Here is a 22,826-nt window from a genome sequence, read left to right as displayed (position 1 = left end):
GTTTTAGTGTTACATTATTTATAACACAAAAACTATAAATTGATAAAATGTAGTTGTACGAACAAACTGAAGAGCATTTATCAATTTTTAAGGAACGCAAATCAGTACACAACATACTCCAATAATATACATGGTTGTTATATCACACTCTTCGTGGACCTCTTGTGACGAGAAAAGATGTTCATAATTTTTACATGATATTAACAAAAAAAGGACAAATTTTGTACATAACTTTATAAAACGAGACTTGAAATTTCGAGACGAGACGAGAAAAAACTTTGGAGACAATATAATAAAGATTTTTTGTAGGATCATGATGGTACCTACAAAATTTCCGAGACGAAGCGAGAAAACCTTTTCTCTTGTCTGTGGGCAATAGTAATGATGAGACAGAAAAAAAAATCACAAACAAGAAATATACAGACGCGTTTCTTCCTATCGGCGAAATGTTAGTTGTAGAGGTCTCACAAGTAACAGCCAATCAGATTCCGACTGGCCGAGAAAGAGTGGCGCTGCAATCGTTGCTGATTATCAGGTTTGTTAGCAGTTTCAGAGGGAAAAATTACACGAGAAACTGCGTAGAAGAATGCATTAAGTTGAAAAATTTGGCAACATTGTTAGTGCGCTTCTGCTGTTGCACGTTTTCTCCAATGTACGTTCGGAAGGCAGTTCCACGAATCATACCGAATTCTTCCGACGCATCACACGTGAGGTAAAGCAGTTCTATGATTTGTGTAGAGCTTAGGCTTCACGAGTCATCGTGGTCACTATAGACTCTGCATTATGATTTCAAGTTTTTGTTAGAGTTTATTACGTGTATATTTCTTGCCTGTTAAAAAGTTTGTTTTGGGTCTCTATCAGGTTTTATGCAAAGAATAATAGATAGCTTATTATAGTTTGAACATTTTACCTGGGCTATGCGGTATATGAATGACACTCGTGGTATCAGAGTCGCTATCTGGCCATCCTACTGGTTCCGATTGGTCAGAGTCACTCCGTAAGTCATCCGAAGTCTCTTCAACAATGGTCTCCAGGAAGAGAAAGTGTGTCGGTCCAGACGAGCTTCCACCTCCATCTCTCGTATACAATTCCATTAACATTTGGCTCCCATCTAGAAGGAAAATGGAGAAATAAATAAGATTTTAATTGTCATATCATGTTGTGTAACATTTAAGTACAATTTTAAAAAAATAAAATCATTTTTGATTTTTATAAACAGTCTGGCCCAATACGCTTTAAGAATATTAGTTTTCACACCCAAGCCTTCGGCCCGCTCTACACTACACGTTAAAGCTGTGCTTAATTAAAAGCTATTAATTGTTTTTTTTTTTTTATTTATTTGCTCATTTACCACACAAACTTCACACCATATTTACTAGGTATTTATTAAAGGACTTATTCGGCACTCCGATTGGATCAGCGTGTTGATAGAGGGAAAGGCAGAAGGAAAACCAGGAAGAGGAAGACCAAGGATAGAATATCTATATGCAGCTACGAAGAAGAGGCCTTATCAAAGTATAAAACAGCTCTCCCAAAGGAGAGAAACATTTTAAAATTTCCATGTTGCCCACCAACCTATGGCTGAGGTGAACAAGAAGAAGTTATACACAACAATCCTGCACGTAACGACATCTATCAGCATCAGGCAGACAAGTAATAGCGCACACAGTGGCATCTATTAGCGTGATTGTTTACTAGTAACAGTTAGCGTAACATTTATGAGGAATCTTCATTGTGACCCTTGTCTTTCTACAACCAGCATTACAAATCTGTTAAGCAAGGACATGCTTGTCTTTTACAATTAGGTTGCCAAACGACATTCGTATGAGTTTAGTTGTAATCAAGCTTCGATTTTTCACTGAGTTATTTTGTACATTTCAGGTGGGATTCACGGATGAACAACATATCACAATTAACATTTGTTGTAAACATATTTTGTCATTCACGAAGACGTTGTAAGTGGTATAACTGTATCTATTTAATATGTTTGTCCATTCGCTTGCCAGTCGCGACTTTTCTCACTAAACGGCAATGTCTATGGTTCTTTGTCAGGAAATCGCAACATGATCTTCCATAGAGCATAGTTATCGGATTTGTCTTCCATGTACTTTTTCTGTGACTTTTTTCTTCTCCTGCATGCAGGGGCGTAAAAAAGTGTCCCGCAGACCCCGCATTGCGGGGGAGCCTCAAGTCATCACGAGGACACAAATCGTGAAGTGGGACGTAGAGAAGGGGCCCCGCTCCATGCTGTCTGCGGGAGGGCCCCCAAGCCTTTAGTTACGCCACTGCCTGCATGCACGATAATGTCTCGGCTCATTTAACAGTAATAATTAATTTACATTACCCTGGATTGCTTTCATTTTCTATATGAGCCTTAATAAGTCAAAGTTTAAAAACACATAGATTGTTATAGAAAAAAAACAACAATGTTTTACTATACCACTGCAATTATTTTTAAAAATTAACTTAGTGAGATTCACATAGGCACTAATTCATTTTTTAAAAAAATGACTGCACTATCTTCACACGCATCGATTTGTCTCCCTCTACAAGATTTGACACAATTACTGAGATTCTAAAAGCTAGTTCCAATTTGAAGAATATCCATATAAAATGATTTCGTCAGATTCATGATGAACATGAAACCAGACACCAACAAATGGACTCTTGTTTTGAGAATATACACGAAAACTGATTTTGCCTTCTAGATAGAAAATAAATAAATAAATAAATAAATAAATAAAAAGACTTGCGCATACCTCTACAAATAACGAATAGACGCAATTGCTTATACCTTGCCTACCGGCTCCGGTGCCACTGAAAATCTTGTCCCAGTATTTTCTGAAAGCCTTTACACAATGTGACAATCAGGAAACGAGACTGATTTTTTTTTTTTTTTTTCAAAGTAGTGAATGTGGCGTGTGACCTTGGGGCCATACAGAAATCTCTAGTTTAGCCGGTCGCCAGTGTGGCGCGGCTAAATATAGGTGTTGTGATAGATAAGTCGCCACCATTTCAAATAATGGTGTAATGAGAGGATATCAATATCGACTCTTGGAGAAAACTCCCACGAAAATATTTGATATGTTGATAAAGGTTTATTGGGGACAATTCCCATTCTCGCTGTTTGTGACCGTGTGTGTAATATGAGGTTCTAGGCTGGCAGGGTGCAAGCAGATGTGAAATGATTGACCAAAATTCGGGACATTTTGAATGATCAAAATGCAAAGTCTGAGTGTTCTTGTAGAGGTGAATCAGGAAACTGTTCGCCAAATAATAACAAAAGATTTAAAGAAACGGGAGTGGTGTGCGAACTGTCCCCATAGTCCGCATACTCACCAAGCTTGTCTTCCTCTATTACTTTATTTTTCCCAAAAGCACCACTGAACGGTTGCTTTTTCTTGATGATGTTTCATCATCCACAAACAAGTGTTGAAGACTTTCAATATCATTTCAGTCGAGGACTTCCAGAAGGCATTCCATCAAATACTGGATGGTGCAAAGTAGTTTGAGTTAAAGAGGTTCCTACTTTGAATAATCTGAGTTAAGTTGCTTCCATATGTTATTAAATTATTATTATTATTATTATTATTATTATTATTATTATTATTATTATTATTATTATTATTATTATTATTATTATTATTATTATTATTATTATTATTATTATTACAGACTGAGTTTCCTCTCAACATGACAATCACTGTATAGCTGAAACATGAAACTTTCATCGTATTTTTTAAAAAAAAAATTATGCTATAATATTTGCATTCATAACCTGAGGATTCATGCCCTTCTTTTTTAAAGTAATCTCCCGGTATTCTTATTATCGCGGCTGGCAATAGAAGAACTAAGCTACGATCAAGGATGTTATAAAATAGAGGATATGTCCATACGTATCTTCATCATATTAACTAAATGAAGCCAAAATACAACAACAGAGCATCGTTCTAAACTGGCACGTCTGATTGGCTACTCTCGTTTCCGCCATGATTTGTTGGCTCGAAACATTACGATCCTAGTAGCGCGGAGTCAGCAGAGTGGGTTTGGCGAAGCTGTGACGTATGGCTTCACGATTTTGTTGTATGGGCAGATCCTCTATTTTATAACATCCTTGGCTACGATCTGTCTTAGTTTCAATGGTGGCTCTTACGGCAAGTCATATTCGAAAGAAAAAAAATATACCGCTTCTAATTACAGAAAGAACAATACTTGAACACAAAAATTAGGTGAGTTATATTTCCTTAGTTTGCTGAGATAACGTTTAATTTTTGCCGATGTGATTTCTCTCAAGATGTCCCAATATAGCATAAAAAGATCATTTATGACAGAAGCAGCATTCTTCTATTCCCTCCGCTTACTCAATGCTTGAATAAGCACTTATCATCAAATCAAGTCATGTTTAGCCCCTTTCCTCTGTCCTCTTTTCATAATACTTTAAAGATATACTTTTTTTCATTTTTTTTAATATCAGAATTTCACATAAAATTTTGAAACCTAAAATTTTTCATATCAAAATTTCCTTTGCTAAAAATCTGGATAAACGGAGCATGGACAGAAAAAGATCAGTTGCAGCAAAACCTGATTACTTCCTCTTCTCTGCAACAGATGGCACTACATGCAAGTGACAACTCAACGCCATCTGCTGTTTTTGTTCCATTCACCACATGACTAGTAGTGCCATCTGTTAAACATTTCTTTGAACAAGTATTTCACAGTTGTTTGTAATACAGATGGAAATCTAAACAGGTTCGTGAATAATCACAGAAATGAGATTTTTCTATGGAATAATTAATTATGTCTAGTTTGATCTTCAAGCACAAATAGCATGTGCAAATGCGGCAAACGCTTCGATTAGCTTAGTTCGTTTTTTCTTCTGAGAAAAAAATACACTACAGTCTCGTTTAACCGAATCCCGATTAACCGAATTTCCTGGTTAACTGAATCATAAAAGAAAAAAATCATGAGTCATTTGTTTTGGTCCATCAAAAGAGTAAGTTCACTGTTTCGTCGCGTAACATTCACATTCCTTGAGACTTGTTTTTTTGAGATTCTCAATTTTATAGTAACATATTTGACAGTTAGTACTGATTTCACGCCTATTGTAAACTTAATATCTTACTTTCTGCTCACTAAGAATTTTTGTTGACACTGTTGAAGTAAACATATGAAAAATTCCATATATATCCTGCCAATTACTACGAAAATTCCTTTCATCCCTATTCGAGAAATTAATATCAAAAAAATCCCACAAAATGGGATTTTTCCATGGGTTGGCATCACTGAATATAATTAGACCGGGACAAAAAAAAAAAAAAAAAAAAAAAAAAGATTATGAGTGTCCCCTATTGAGAGGTATCCGTTAAGGGAGGTTTCATGAAGTATTTTTCAATTCCACAAATATAATAATCATTTACGTATTTTAACATTCATTCGTTTGATTTGCATGTATATACAGTACTAGAATGAAAATGAAATTCGCAACGTAATCAGTAATTAAGATGCTGTATCAGCATATTGTCTGCATCACGTTTAACCTTCAGTGAATATGCAACTACCTGCTGTTTATGTAGCCACGTGTATCTCCATTTTCTCTTTTATATTTCTCAGAATCTTGATGCAATGGAAACATCAGAGTATTATCAAAGTACAAGCCGGAAGTTATAGCTTTCGATTTACATTCACTAGTTGTTGCGCCGAAGCCTTTCGCCCGTTGTATCGTTAGAACCGGAATAGTTTTAAATTTGCAAAGTGCCTACATACTAGCATCATCTAATGGCAAGATGGAGGCAGCGGCATCTATTAGCGCAACTGTTAACTATTAATCAGTATCACGCACAGACTGACATTTATAATTAGAATATTAATAACTATAACATTATACGTACATTACAATGGATACTTTATTATGCAATGATCTATATATTACAATGCCAGACAACTTTATGGGCAGGGCCGCGGTGGCTCAGTAGTAGAGCGTTCACCTCTGGTGCTTGGGGTCCCGGGTTCGATCCCACGCCCCGCCAAGTGAACTTTGTGGTGGACAAACACCGCGTGCGTGGGTTTTCTCGGGGTTCTCCCGTTTCCTCCACTTTCTTCATTCCACCATTTCACTCATTACTCATAATCACCGTCTCCTTTGGCCTAACCGGCATAACCGCGGCACGTAAAACTCAAAGATTTCATTTCATTTTTTTCAACTTTATGGGCCTTATGCAGAGTTGTTCTGACGCGTGATTAGTGCCATGTTAAAGAGTTCGACTAACATATGTTTCCTGCAGTAGTCAGGACTTTAGTATGACACTAATCATTCGTCAAAACGACTCTGCATAAGGCCGTATATGTTTGTGGCCAATCCTTTTGACTTTAAGTTCTCGGAACCTATGCTCGTTATATATTAACTTATTATTATTATTATTATTATTATTATTATTATTATTATTATTATTATTATTATTATTATTATTATTATTATTATTATTATTATTACTGAAACTTTGGGAAAGGTGATACGATAATATTAAGAGAATTACTAGCGATTGATTTTGCAGCTTGAAAGTTTCGAGTTGAATTGAATTTCCAGTCCTAATCATTCTAAATGAAGTTTCCTTTTAAGTTTAATCGGCTAATTTCTTGAAATAGGCACGACCCCAATAAAAATTAATGTAAAAAAAAATAATAAAAACATTAAAAGCATAAATAGATTATTCCATATTTACAATCTGTGTCACTGCCAACAAGTAAGCTGTCAAAACAAGAATAATACATTCTTTCTTTTCCGTTGAAAAGAAATGTGCCTCATTTAAATAATTAAAATATTTGTATAACCATGCTCATATTTGTATACTAGAGTGAATAGGCTTGCGTGCTTTCGAGTTAAAGATATATATTGCACGGTTGAAGGCACACCACTACCTCCCTTTTGTCCCGAACAAGTAAATTAAACAAATATTTGTATAATGCATATACTTTCATATATACAGTATATATACACATTGTACATTGTGTGCAAATAAGACCCGGTAATTTATTATTGTAGTTTAAAATTTTCTGCCATTATTCACTCCCAACAACATTTCCTACTTAAAAAAGAAGTAGATTTTATAAAAAGAAATATTTCTAAGAAGTGCATTGTACATGTAGATAACATTGTTAGATAAATGCAATTTTAAAATATTTAAACATAAATTATTTTTGTTGCTGTAATAAATAATCTTCAAAATGTAAAGCGAAAGCTCAAAGCAAATTAAAAATTAAAATGTATCAGTATATTTTTGCGGGTTTATGGAATGTATTATAAGAGATGATAATCATTATATACGTATTTTTAACATTATTTGTCCGTTGATCGTAACAACTGCTTATTAGTTTTGAAACACCTGAAACAATAGGTTGTTCACAACAGTTTACAAAAGATACGTGATAAACACCTGGTTAATATAGTTGTTTACTGTGATGTCACGAGAAAGAACTCGTTTTTATCAATGACTGTATTACAACAATTGTTGGATAGCATTCGAACTAACCTTCAAAATATGATTTTTATGAGCATGTAAAATTTACATCTAAGTTCCATTGACTGATAAACCATAAACAATACGAAAATGCGTTACAAACGAAAAAAAAAAAGTTGAAACACTGTTTTGTTCTTTTGGATCCTATTTATAAATTACAAGCAAATAACATAGAACGAGTCCAATTTAGATTTTTGAAACATCTTTATTTCAAATTGCATCATACATCAGCAACTAAAAATTAGATCTCTTGCTCTACTCTTTTGCTTAAATTTGATATACACTCTCAAAGTAAGTAGCGATTTTGACTATATTGGAGATTATTTTTCATTTTTCACATTTTTCTTTTTTTTTTAAAACACTTATACTACTAATATTTTATTTCTTTTTATTATTTGTACGTTTTCCTTCTTTACATGTATAATAGTCTTTCTCTCTTTTAATATACAATATTTGGCATATTGAATTTAATTTGTCTTAAAATTCTCATATATGCCTTCTTAGACCTTTGTATGCAACCAAACACACATATGAATGCCCCCCCCCCTCCCAAAGTTAGAGAAATCGGCGCCCTTGCTACTAGACACCTGTCATACGGTCAGAAGTTCTTTCGAGAAGCAGAACTCTTCAAATAATCTGCATTTGTCAGAGAAGGCCGTCAGATTTCTAAGTTGAAACCAGTTTAAACCGAGATAGTGCCTATAGCAATAATAATAATACATTTTTAACGAGAAGAACTGAAGGCCTATTTTCGAAATACGCAATATAGCCCGTTCTTTTTGAAATATTAAGCAGAATTAAGAAGAATCGGGTGAAGAGACTCTTAAGCAAATATTAATCAATGTCATTTATAGAGAAAATAAGCACCGAGTGACATCATACTAGTATTATCAAGGTATTTTCTTTTTCTCTTCTTTTTTTACCTTTGGATGGTTTAATATTGTGGGAATGAGGACTCATAAAATCATTTTCTTTCTTTTCTATTTTTTTTTTAACTGATGCAACTTATATAAGTATCTTAATCCTCAACAATAAACACAATAGTAAATTACGAATAAAATTCTACATGGTATAAACAATATGCAAATTTATGCGAAAAGGAACGTATTTATTATCATCTCAGTTTCTCATTTATTAACGTCATGATTGCTTTTATTATATCAGGCGTCTTTTTACATTTGTCTCCTTTTAATATCACTTATAGCAGTTACTTCATTAATACGTCCTTATTTACATAATATCTTACAAAGTAATTAACCATTTATTTTATCTAGATTTTACTTGTATTATATAAAACATTTTATTAACAGTAAAAGTTAAAAACAATGGTATGTAATGTACTTCTTAAACATGCAAATCATTTATTTTCACCTAATAACACAATTACTAAATATTTCTGAATCCAAGACTACGTTTTCTGCCGCAATTTCGTGATCAAAAACAAGCGTTTGTCTTGCTTTCGCGACGTGTGATGTGGAGTTTTTCTTTACTGAACAGTATCACGAGTTTCCATTAGGCTCTAACTCAGATAACCCACGCGGGGGATTCACCGGGTCCGGAACTCCCAAACAACTTGATAATTCAGTATACATTTGTATACTTTCATAATTCGGTATACATTTGAATACTTTCATAATTCGGTATACATTTGTATGCTTTCATAATTCGGTATACGTTTGTATAATTTCATAATTCAGTATACATTTGTATACTTTCATAATTCGGTATACATTTGTATACTTTCATAATTCAGTATGCATTTGTATAATTTCATACTTCGGTATACATTTGCATAATTTCATAATTCAGTATACATTTGCATAATTTCATAATTCAGTATACATTTGTATACTTTCATAATTCGGTATACATTTGTATACTTCCATAATTCAGTATACATTTGTATACTTTCATAATTCGGTATACATTTGCATACTTTCATAATTCGGTATACATTTGTATAGTTTCATATTTCGGTATACACTTGCATAATTTCATAATTCAGTATACATTTGTATACTTTCATAATTCGGTATACATTTGTATACTTTCATAATTCAGTATACATTTGTATACTTTCATAATTCGGTATACATTTGTATACTTTCACAATTCGGTATACATTTGCATACTTTCATAATTCAGTATACATTTGTGTACTTTCATAATTCAGTATACATTTGTATACTTTCATAATTCGTTATACATTTGTATACTTTCTTAATGTTTAGCCGAGAAATGATTGATATACCTTAAAGATTTTATCTTTCACTTCATTTTTACCCTTCTTTTTCTTATAAAAGCAACCTAGTTCTATTGTTTTTTTCTGAGAATATAGGTGACAGTAATTAACAAGTACTTACTCTTCTTTTCGGATGGAGAATAACACCAATTTAATTCTACACAGACGTATAGTGTCTTGTAATATTGGATCCCCCCCCCCCCCATTCAACAAGAATCTCTGGGTGCGCGTCTCCTAACTTTATCCTCGAATATCGCTTTAGCCTTGAACCTTCGCAGAGTCAGTGGACCCTTACAGTGGAGTCAATAACACTATAGGCCTACTTGTTTAACAGGAAAATGATTGGTGTAAAATGAAAATTTGTTTTTCAGGTGCAGGGGTGAAGAATAATACCCGTTCAATACTAAATAGACATTGGACCCCCTCCAAACCAAAAAAAAAAATTGAATGCGTGGCTGCTCAGCAAAAAAGTCTTAAGGAGGATATAATAATAATAATAATAATAGTTTTGAATGTATCCATTGTTTCTTTGCACTTTCTTCCTATTGGACAGACTTTGAGGCAGTAGTGTTGTTTCGTTTAAAATGTATAGCAGGGTTGCCAAGCGTCCCGATTCTGTCGGGACTGTACCGATTTTTGATTTATTTGTTTCGCGTCCCGACTGAACACTCGCCGGGACGCATATTGTCCCGATTTATCGACTTTCAAAGTTAATTAATATTTTACTGTTTTTTTTAAACAAAGAAATAACATTATTTTACACGCACAGTTTTATGTATGGAATCAGTTGTATATAATTCTCCCTCTAAACTTTATTTATATTAAGTAAATGCAATTGTTCGGTTTGAATTTGTTGCACATACTGCTTATACCTAGTGATGAGAATAGGTAGGAAAATAAAAATAAAATAAATAAGGTGCCGAATTTATTCAGGTTCGTGTTACTCAGCTAATTATTTGCATTGATTTCAACGACTCGCCGTACGTGTATTATAGTCGTTTCTGGAGGGGAAGGAGGCTCCAACATCGATTGTCCCATCCCGATTTTTTCTTACGAAAACTTGGCAACCCTGATCTATAGTGTTAGATGTAGAACAGAAATTGAAAGAATCGAATGGAAAGAAAACAAAGAAAATGACAACATTCTTTCAAGTTACAGCAAAAAAGCAATCCTAGATAATAAAACAAAAGAGAGAGAGAGAAGCTGTCGAAACGAGAAAGAAATGAGAAAAAATAAGTAAAACGAACAGAACACAAACCACTCAACTAACAACAATATGTAAAAGTAAATCTCCTGAGTTGCAGATTCTCTCTCCGTTGTTGCAAGCATTACTTATATCTGTTTTTAGAACAAACGCTCAAACAAAGTCTTCATTTAGCATACTCAAAACAAAAAGCAACAGAGAAACGAGGCTTGCACACAGGTTTTGTTAGCACCTAAGCTTTTCCTCTTTATCTTTCGTTAACGTTTTCCCAGACCACAAAGCATGAAAGAACAACTCGTGTTTACTACCATTCTTTTACTGACTTGCTCTCTTCTTTTTTAAAAATCCTTTTTGGTGGCGATTTGACCTGCTGGCACAGTGACTCTCAAAAGACTAAACAGAAAGAAATGTACTTCCTTTCTTTGTGTTAAAGATAACAGAAGCATTTCAATTTTCTCTACCCGCTTTCATTAACACATATACAGTTTTCTTTCTCTAGGACGGGAGATGAAAGAGTAAGGTGTAACATGCTCTGTATTACTGTACATATCAGAAAATGCTGGTGTAGCAAGCAATGGTGTTAGTGGCGGATCTAGGAGGTAAAAACTAGGGATGCCCAGAACCGGTTCCTGGTGGAACCGGATTTCGGGTCTGAACGGATCCGGTTCTAGAAGATCCGGTTCCGGAACCGGTTTTTCGGATCCAAGTCTAGAACCGGTTTATCGGATCCAGGTCTGGAACCGGTTCTTCGGATCCAGTTCTGATTCCGGTTCTTCGGATCCAGTTCTGGAACCGGTTCTGAAAACTGGATCTCCAAGGACCGGTTCCTCGCGGAACCGGTTCCGCCTGAACCGGATCTTTGTGGCCATCCCTAGTAAAAGCTGGGGGATGGGGCAGTCAGAAGATAGACAATGATAGGTATATCATGACTTTACAATAAACTTTCAGAAATATATAAACAATAACATAAATTGTCACTCAAAAACTGGAGAGCCTAGGTCCCCCGGCCCCGTGCTAAATCCGCATCTGAATTGTGTTCAAACTCTCAAGTTTAGAGCTGGAGAACGTGATTGATTTCAAGCGTCTGCGAGTTCCACTGATGTTGGTTAGTGTGAATTTAAGTGAGTCAACGATTGTCATCGTAACCAGTATAAACTTGAAAATCTTCGAACTGGGAATTCTGACTCCAAAATCCCCTAGTTACGGCCATATTCTAGTGTAATTACTTTAGTATTATAATGTTAAATATGTTTATGATAATGTTTTCTTGATATTATATATAAGTTTGAAGAAAGCAACCCTACGAAAAAACCCATAATGCAATTACATTACCAACGTGAATATGTATTTTTCATAACTATCAAAAACTAGCAAGCTTGTTATCAAAATTACACATAATGGCGAGCCTCCTAACTCGTAACAATTTAGTACAATTCTATCGCCGTATGAACTTTGATTGTTTGTTAGTTTTAGTCCTGTTTAGGAACGCCCGCAGGACTTCTTCCAAGGATTGGGAATGCAAACGTGAACATAATGCACCATGTAACAGAACAATTTTTATGCATATCTTCTTACTAACTACAGTACTACAGTATTTATCTAGGTATATACTACAGTACTATAATAAGTACTATAACATAATTATTTATAAGTTGTGAGTAAATGTATTGTGTCTAGTATAGTATGTGAGTAAGAAAGTTGGTATCTATGTATATGTTGGCATTAGCTTCCTACAACTAAACACGCTTCGAAATTACAAGGTGCGAAGGTGAATTGCCCCCGCAATGGGAATGATGTGATGCCTATCACAAGCTTAAATAAAAAGGTAGATACACTGATGTCCAAAATGATTGTCGCATATCTATAACTGTCTTCTTTTAAGAATATAATTTGATAATAATTTTGCAGGGTACTTTTAATGTTGATACTATGTGTATAATCGGGAAATATATATTTGTGGTAAATTTCATAGGAAAGGAATTATACATTCGAAAATTAGAATGAGGAAAACAAAATGTTGCTAAATGGACAAGAAAGTTTTATTTTCGTTTTATTGTTCTTATTTACTGCTCTTTTGACATAAATTTGCCACATACATGTCTTTGTCGATTATACACATACTAAAATCATAAGAAATACCAGGCGAATTCGTTATCAAATTATATTCCTACAACAACATATTTACAGACATGCGACAATAATTTTGGACACGAGTGTACATGTCACCGAGGCACCGTTGGCAAGAAAAGCAAATTCATTTATCGACTTGAGAATTGAACTTGACTGAATTTCACCAAGTTCATGAACGATAACGGCCTTGATCGCAAACCATACGGAATCCATCCAGACCAGTAGACCGATGTATGTATGAGGCTAGAAAAATGAAATTAAATCTTTGAGTTTTACGTCTTACGGTTATGCCGGCTAGGCTAAAGGAGACGGTGATGATGAGAAATAAATGAAATGGTGGAATGAAGAGTGGAAGGAAACAGGAGAACCCTCAGAAAATCTACGCACATGGTGTTTGTCCATCACAAAGCCCACTTGGCGCGAGTTGGGATCAAACCAAGGACCACATGCACCAGAGGTGAACGCTCTACACTGAGCCACCATGGCCCTTATATAGATTTTAATATGCAACGCAATGGTGTACTCTCTGGTTCGGCCATGGTTCTGTTACATCGATTTGAAAAGAATATTTTACAAAAAGTATGTATTTTCTCATACATTTGGAATAGTATTAATAATGTAATCTTGAGATACACTACCGGAACACAGCTCTCACGTCTCAAATATACAGTATATGTTAAATACTAAAAGATATCAAGGTGTTGTGTATGTGTACGTGAAGCCACACACCAAATTGCATTTCCATGTTGTATGTTACATTTTACCGTAAAATGCCATAATGTCTTTTTTTTTTTTCGGGTTAACGTTCCAGTATACAGACACGAATAGAACAATATGGACCATGAAACCTAAACAAAAATACGTATATACAAATGCATGTACAAATTATTAAATACAAAAGAACAAAAAAAAAAAAAAAAGTATTTCCCATCCTTGTCACTTGTAAGGACAAGAAATGAGAGAGAATGTCGTGCAACACGCATTCAAGTAAATCTTTTTAACTGTCGTGACTTTGTTTAAAGTATTGTGGCGTGTTTCCCACGATGACCCATATGCTGGCTTTTTTAGCTCAGTGTTCACTTAGTTAAATGATGCGAATAAAATTCACATAGTACATCAATAATAATAATAATACTTTTCTGTAAATTTAAACCGCAGCACTGCAAAACATGTCATTTCACGTCATACTGTATATGAGAGAGAGTGTACCGGTAATATGAAACATATGGTTATTATTACAATAATATTGCCCTCTGTAAGATAATGATCAATTGTATTTGTAAAAGTTAAACGTCTCAGTCTATCATACTAATTTCTAATAAGAGCTCCTCCGTGGCTAAGCGGTTAGCGTACGCGCCTTTGGCATGGGCGGCCCGGGTTCGATTCCCGGCGGGACCTCATGTGGTTCGGATTCCACGTTAATCAGTAAGGCCACGTCTCATATAGCCGGGGCGTTAAACTCAAAATCAACTCAACTCAACAATTTCTAATAATAAACAATCTTGCTAATAGATGTCGCTACCTGCGCTCTTCCTTGCCAGCCTGACGCTAATACTTGTCGCTACCTGAACTATTGGTAGCCTGTCTGACACTAATATATGTCGTGTAGGTAATTTGCCTATTTAAAACAATTGTAATGACTTAATTGCAACTTAAACTGTGTTGTTCCAATTTAATTGTTTGATGACACTGAATATGAACGTGCTTTGTTTTTTATTTACAGTATTAGGACAAAGCTCTAACCATATTTAGATCTTGCCATTAATGTTAGTGTAACCACATATTTGAAAGTAGGCAAACTTTAAGAAAACGTTAAATGTCAACAATTGGAGCTTTAAATTAAGAGTCTTCATCCCGGCGAAATTAAAATACCGCTAATTTTACAGTAATTATGTGATATCTTCAAATAGATAAAAGATAATTGAAATATGGAACAAGAGCGCCCTAGACAATATTATTTTGCGTGAGGTACCGTTATCACAAGTCACCTAGTGGCTTTCCGTTTTCAGCTGTTTAGAAACGCGAAAATAAATGCCGATTTTCAAAATGGCTCGAAATCGAAAGCAGATAAGTGAGAGTCGTGATAACGGTTTCTCATGTAAAATAATATTATCTAGGGCGCTCTTGTTCCACATTTCGATTATCCTTTATCTATTTGAAGATATCACATAATTACTGTAAAATTAGCGATATTTTAATTTCGCCAGGATGAAGACTCTTAAGCATGATTTTAACCTATAGTGTACAGCACGTTGAAGGTTCGGGTGCAACAACTAGTAATAATAAACAATGATTTCAATTTTAAAATAAACAACTTAAAAAAACAATGATTTTACTCTCAACCTGTTCCTAAAGTCATGCTCTACTGTAATGATGCAAAAGATTTCCAATACTTCATTATCATTTAACACACTGAGAAAAAATATAGGTAGCGTACTTAAAAATATAGTTTACATGCGTAATTCCTGTAGTTTTTGGACTTAACGTACACCAGACGTATAACTGAAAACGCGTTTTATAATATTTTCCGTATAAGTGCTCCATCTATACGTACTTTCCGTATAAAACAATATAGGCGGTCAGGATTTCACATACAAATGGACGTATAAAACATATAGCCGAGGAATGTAACATAGGTATGTGCATGTGATATACAGAAAATTGTTAGATGTCAGACATCCCGCAACGGCATTATGTAACATCTAAGGGCACTGTGTATGTAGCATATGGATAACATATGCCCCATACTGATTTCTGTAGTAAGCACGAGGATTCCGTATATTTGTACAATATACCGCTGTCTGGAGAACGGATTTTTCTCAGTGCACACAAAAGCTCTTAATTGTGTAATAATAAGAGCTTGCACAGGTTTGAAAAAATGAAATGAAATCTTTGAGTTTTACGTCCCACGGTTATGCCGGTTAGGCTAAAGGACTTGCACAGGTTGGAATTTCAACACGTTTGTATTCTGTTATCCTGTTAATCTTTAAATAAATAGTCTTTATGTAGTCATATATACTAACTACATTAGACGTATCACTGTCAATACTGTTAATAGGACTAAAATTCGGACCAGAATATGTCACAAAATATTTTATCATTTGCCTACTAAAATTTGACTCAAATCCCAATTTGGATGGTCTGTAACTCGCGACCCAAAGCTGCACACTATAATATTTTATATATGTACTAAGCACTCCTCAAGGTCTCTCACTGTGTCAAGTTTGATCCCGATTGGATGAGTTATGTGTATGACTGTTTTTGAAAATGTGACTCGAAGTTTGACCACCCATATTTCGGGAACCCATCATCATCATATGTATTTTTCCATTATTAGCAGGTCACTTTCCACAACCGAGAAGCTTCCATGCTCCAACGTCCTCAACTAACCTCTTTATATTTACGTACGATTTTTCTGTTTTAATATCGTCCATTAATTGTAGTCTCCTTCGCCCTCATCTCTTTCCTGTCACCATACCGTCTAGCACGTCCCTGATCATTCAGTTTCTTCTTAGCCGAAGTCCCAACCAGTTTCTCTTACTTTTCTTAACAATATCTAATTTTTTTCTTTTCTCCGCGACCATTTCTAAAACCCTCTCATTCGTTTTCTGCTTGACCTAACTAATTCTCTCCACTCTTCTCCACACCCACATTTCGAAAGCTTTCAATCGTTTTTCATTTTGACGTAATTAGGGATGGGCACGAGCGAGTTTTCATTGAAACTCGACTCGACTCGAAACAGACATCTTTGAGCTCTACTCGAGAACTCGGCTCGAAAAATTTCCTCCAACTCGGTTCCTCCATTATTATTATTATTATTATTATTATTATTATTATTATTATTATTATTATTATTATTATTATTATTATTATTATTATTATTATTATTATAACAAGAACACCGTGTATAAACATGAAAGATAGGTAGTTTGTATCTGAATACTAAAAATTAGTTGACCTCGGTAGTTGTGAAGTCTAGGAGGCAAGAACATCGTTCACGAAGTTCTGGATTTGAGTTCCGGAGAAGGAAGCATCCGGGCTTGAACCAAAAATCGTTAAAAGTTAGAGGGCGCCGGCCACACATGTTCAAAACTGCTTGGTCCGGGTTTAGGGTTTCCAACGGCTCGAGCGGCTCGGCTCACAGCTCATTCCCTATCGTGCCGAGCCAACAGCTCACCCACCCAAACCGGCACGAGCCGAAACAAACCGAGCTGATGGCTCACCCCATCCTAGCTGGCTCGAGACGATGGCTCACCTGAGCTGAATTGGTGCCTCATCTCAACCAAGCCGGCTCGAGCTGTTCGCTCAGTTGAACCGAACTGAGCAGTTTAACATCACTTTCTGCTCATAACTTTGATCGTGCAGGTCTCAGCCTTGGTGGTGAGAACTACAGTACTTATGTTAGTGCTCACGACATATGAGGCTGTCTCGTTATAAAAATCCATTGTCGTCTTGTTAATCGAGACGATGTGAGATGCGAGCAGTATCTCACCTCATGTGCAACACTAAAAGAATTCCACATTACAGCTTACATTTCTCATAGCTTTCGCTTTCCAGTCTAATCAGGCAATGATTTCAAAACGAATTAAAACGAGCTCAACGAGCGAGCCACTTATCAAACTCGACTTGACTCGAAACTCGACCTCAAAACAGTGACTCGGCTCGGAACTCGACTCGAGAAAATTACCTTTGACTCGACTTGAATTCGCTTCGAGTTTCGAGCCGAGTCGAGTTTTAGCTCGACTCGTGCCCATCCCTAGACGTAATGTCCACGTTTCTGGCCTATATAGTACAATACTCCACATGAATCATTTTGAGCCCTTTTTTTTCAACTCTTTATTCATCCCACAAAATAGTATTTTCTCCCTTCTACAGGCTTCTTTCGGCATTTCTATCTTTGCTTTTATTTGCACAACATAGTATGTGAGATTCTTATATACCAGGTCAAAATTTACCACCATGCCAAGTTTGATGCCAAGGTTGAACTCGTACAATATATGTGTAAGTCCTTGATTTTTTCAAAAATATTGCTTTTTGTGCTCATAATACATGTTAGGAAAACTTTGCATTGTGAACCTTGAAGATCGGATGAACCTTCTTGGGATACGTTAAAATGAAGAATGAAAAATTATTAATCATCAAATTCATCCCCACATCAGATGGCAAAAAAATAGACCAAAAAGGGAACGTGGAGTATGCAAAGTTTACAGACAGACATGATAAACAGAAAAATAATGAAATGCTATACGGTAACTAAGTTCTCTGTTGTGAACGAAGCTAAAATAACTGTATCTTGACCCTTACACTATGCAACATCTGTTTCTTCGTTACCACCCGTATGATGGATTCATGCCTCTTATTATTTTTTTCTTCCTTTAAACACGAGCATAAGAATAAAAAGAAAAAGGTTGTTGCTTTATGCAATTCATAAAACAAAACAAAAAAAAAACTTCCGCGCTGCACTGAAGACAAAGAGAAAGAAAATACTTAAAATGAAAAATTAAAAAAAAAAAAAAAAATCTGACAACTGGAAGAAGGAACGCTAAAAAGGTGAAAGTGTGTCGAATACGTAAAGATGATGGACGACCTAATACAAAAGAACACAAAATATTCATTTACTATCACAACAAGAAACAACAATAAGTATGAAAAGAAAAAGGTTGCAGTTCAATTGTTTTCTTTTATGTAATCTGCAATTCAGACAAACATCACAATCTTCAGAAACGATAGAAGTTTGTTTATTACGATCATTTTCTTCTTGATTTATTGCTTCCAACAATTGCATTTATTATTATTGTTATTGTTGATATTGTTATCATTTTTAGAATTCTCATGCTATTCAAAATTGCACTACCCTTTCTGCATATATTATACCGGGTATATGGAAAGTCCTTAGCAAACTCTATTATGAGTGGATTTAAAAAATAGAAAAAAGAAAAGTCATTAGAATTCAGGATTTAGATATCTGGGATTTCGGCATCTGTGATTATGTTAGCCCGTCACGTTTTGAGGGATGACGTCCCTCGGTGAGCACACTATCCGGGGAAAGGGAAGAAAGGAAACGGCCTGGGACTTATATGTTAGGTACCATCCCAGCATTTGCCTGGTGTGAATGAGGAAAACTTCATTCAGGATGGCTGGCCTGAAAAAGTTCTTACACTTTTTCGACCGAATGCGAGGCCACTGGACAGTTGTTAGAAACAGGTGGTTTTCAACCTAAATTGGTGCATTTTTTCCCGTTCGCACTATTAATTTGGACTTCACACTCACAACACGTCCTATGTTAAACAGTGTGTCTATTAACATTCCAAAATGAAATTTCGTGACTTTTTCGTGACCTTTATTTTACCAAATCATAAAATTTCCTAACATTTTCAAGAGCGAATTAGGGTCCGAATTAGGCCGAAATTTCATCCATGCGATAGGAACGTACTAAGCTTGTGATTTGGTAACGTCTAAAACAGGCCATAGACATTTTTGATGGTGAATTTTGACGTTTTATAGAACATAATTTTCCAATCTGTGCTTACTTTTGTAGTTAAAAAAAAAAAAAAAAAGAGTCGTAACCCAAAAGCTAAATTTCGTGACTTTTTCGTGATTTTCATGACCGTTTTCTGATTTCGTGACTTTTTCGTGTCATTCGTGACTTTCGTGACCGATAGACACCCTGTTAAATGAAAACGCAATGTTGGCAGTTCAGCAGACAAGCTTCCTTGGGCCCTCATCATGTCAGCAATACAGCATTGTTGCGAAACTGTTTGGAAATGTTCTAGGTTCCCTCACACAACAATTTGCACGTTCTCCGTGTCATTTTTACACGTCATTACGTTCCGTTCGAACAACCTGCTGAACTGGGAACGTTTCTTTTCCATTTAACGTAGGTTGTTTTACCAGTGTGAAGTCAAAAACGGCTGGTGCGATTGGAGATAGTCCTCCACTTTAGACGAAAACAACTTACTTCCAAACATTTTTTCATTTTATTCGTATCTTTATTCATAACGGGCTTAGTCAATGATCACAGATTATTGATACACCCTGTATATTGTGAGCTGCATCAATATTCCCATTTACGTTCCTCTGTGGCTCAAAAAATAGCTACATACGACAAATTACCCTCATTTTAACGGTTAATTAACCAAGCTTCTTTTCATACTGTTTATATTGGTTTTTAAAACATTCAACAAATTTGATAAAATAATTTTAATCAAATTTGTTGACTGTTTATGATTTTCTAAAATATATATAATCTCGATCAAATTATCAACATGGATGAAGTTCGGGTCTAGGATAATTTTTATCATTTCACTTTGCCGGTACAACGTAGGAATTGGGGAGAGGGTAGACATAATAATAATAATAATAAAAAACTTAATAACTCTTGAATCACGAGACCGATCTTGGACAAATTTGTCACATAGATGAGGTTCGGGCCTGGGATGGTTTTTATAATTTCACTTTGACGGTGCAACTTAAGGGGAGGAGGAGGGGAGATAATTTAAAATTATCAAAAATGACTGATATTAGTGTCGAATCCATAGTTTTCGGAGTCGCTGAAATGAACAGTGACACTTACGACGAAGTTTCAATCCGAATTCACCCCTTTATGTCCAAATGAAATGTATTCTCCGCGTGCGAAGAACGGGTATTCTGATAGTGATTAAATATAATTGCATGCTCAGAATATGTTTATTACTAATTGTTACGGAAACGTAACACGTTGTGAATGTTAGTTTTGTTTCCATAGACTTTATGGGATTAACAAGGAAATTCTTGGACGCTAAGCTGGAAATCAACCAACGAAATTCTATTCTTTGATATTGAAGGAATATTTGGTTGTACTAGTAAGACGCACCACCAAGTATAACAAAGATACATTTTAATGACTTTTTTTGTTTGTTAAAAAGTAACAAAAGTACTAACGGGCAATCAGTAATGCATATTATTTAATGAAGCCTATTTTCAACGAGTTTAGTTTACCAAAAGCTCCTTTATGTACACATTCTGTCCGTCCGTCCGAGAGATGCAAAAACTCAAGTGCTACTTGAATGGGTCACCATTAAATCTGGGCAAGATGTAGAGTTAAAAATTAGGAATTGAGATCAGTGATGGACTGATCCATCCAGTTGATCCCAAGATATGGACAATCAGTTGGTTCCCTATGACTTTCCAGGGGAGTATTTACGAATATTATCCTTGCTTGGTAGACTACCCCGCAGTATTTTTTTAGATTAGCGGGTTAGTATAATGCAAACACTAATCTGTTCGTAGAATGTAACGCTAAAATGAAACTCAATGACTTTCTACTCGGTAAATCTATTTTCTATTTTAAACTATTAGTCCATCTTGAAGTACCGTACTTCATTTAAGCTGAGGTAAAATGGTACATTTAAGCCTAGGCTTGGTAAAATTATGGATATGCTCCTTGCTCTATAAACTACACGCATGGCTATTGAGATTAGCGGGTTAGCATAATGCAAAATATTAATTTGCCCATAGAATTAACGCTGAAATGAATCCCAATAAATTTCCACTTGGTAAATCTAAAGAATTAAATTTAAATATTTAAATAGACTACTTTCTGTTTCAAATTTTGGTGATTTTTACAATTTATTTCATTTAAGTTGAGGTAAAATGCTATATTTAAGCCTAGACTTGGTAAAATTAAACTTGTTAATTAGTTATGTTTACCAAATACCAAAAGCATACTCCTTCATGTAGCGTACACTGTAACATTGATACGTGTTATGCCCCACAATATTCGTCTGTGATTAGGATTACTTAGGACAATTAACAGCAAAAATGATATTTCAACATCGCGGACTCTTCTTACATAATAAAGAACGCATCGTTCCTGATTGGCTGAAAAGCCAATTAAAAGTTGACTTCCTACAAAATCGGGAAGAGTCAATATAATTGGGTGAACTGCTCGCTTCTGATGAACTGAAAACACAATTACAAGTTACACCAAGAAAAATGTTGAAATAATAATAATAATAATAATAATAATAATAATAATAATAATAATAATAATAATAATAATAATTTGGCACGATTTTTACAATTTCTTATTTGGGGGCACAGTGGCTCTGTGGTCGAGCGCTTACCTCTGGTGCATGGGGTTCGATCCCCGGCCAAGTGAGTTTGCCGTGGACATCGTGTCCATGAGTTTTCTCGGGCTACTCCCACATTCCCATTCTATCATCATTCACTTGCTTTAATCATCTGGCTCCCTTAGGCTAAAGGGCATAAACGTGGGACGCTAAACTGAATGATTTCATTTCATTTTCACAATTTTTTGTCTGCCATTTTAGGCGAAACGAGGATCCTTATTTCACCATAAAATGGCGGGCACAAATCTTTATCATTTATGCTGTCATACCTGTATGAGATAATCGTTTCAGCGAAACAATGATTAGATCCAATGGTTCATTACAACGATGATGATGATCTGATTGCTATCTCCTCCTTCACATCGTCTTACACACATACACACAGACATAAAAAAGAATGAATGAGAAATGCTTTTTGTCATTAGGAACGAATTCTTAACAACTCTCTTAAGATACCTTGTTATTATAACCATATTACTTAAAAAAAAAAAAAAAAAACTTTTTCTCAGTTGAAAGTGCGTGCGCCACCTACATACTATGAAATAAATCTGATGAATGAGAAGTTATGTTAGTCCGTCCGCCTTCTTCCATTAAAATCATCCTACGTGAGAGAAAAGAAGAATATG

General features: G+C 35.1%; 1 protein-coding gene across 2 annotated transcripts in view; it reads right to left on the bottom strand.

The window, feature by feature from the left end:
- Window positions 1–22,826, bottom strand: part of LOC145690078 (uncharacterized) — a 567,853-nt gene that overhangs the window by 344,328 nt on the left and 200,699 nt on the right. For both annotated transcript variants that reach the window (XM_081764603.1, XM_081764604.1), the window contains exon 2: window positions 911–1,111. In XM_081764603.1, the coding sequence (XP_081620729.1) occupies window positions 911–1,111 (201 nt within the window). The remainder of the gene's footprint in view (window positions 1–910; window positions 1,112–22,826) is intronic.

Source organism: Thermobia domestica, chromosome 7 (assembly GCF_964235325.1).
Source record: "Thermobia domestica chromosome 7, izTheDome1.hap1.1, whole genome shotgun sequence".
NCBI lineage: Eukaryota > Metazoa > Arthropoda > Insecta > Zygentoma > Lepismatidae > Thermobia > Thermobia domestica.
The sequence above is the reverse complement of the archived record's forward strand: the minus strand, read 5'-3'. Positions and strand labels throughout refer to the sequence as shown.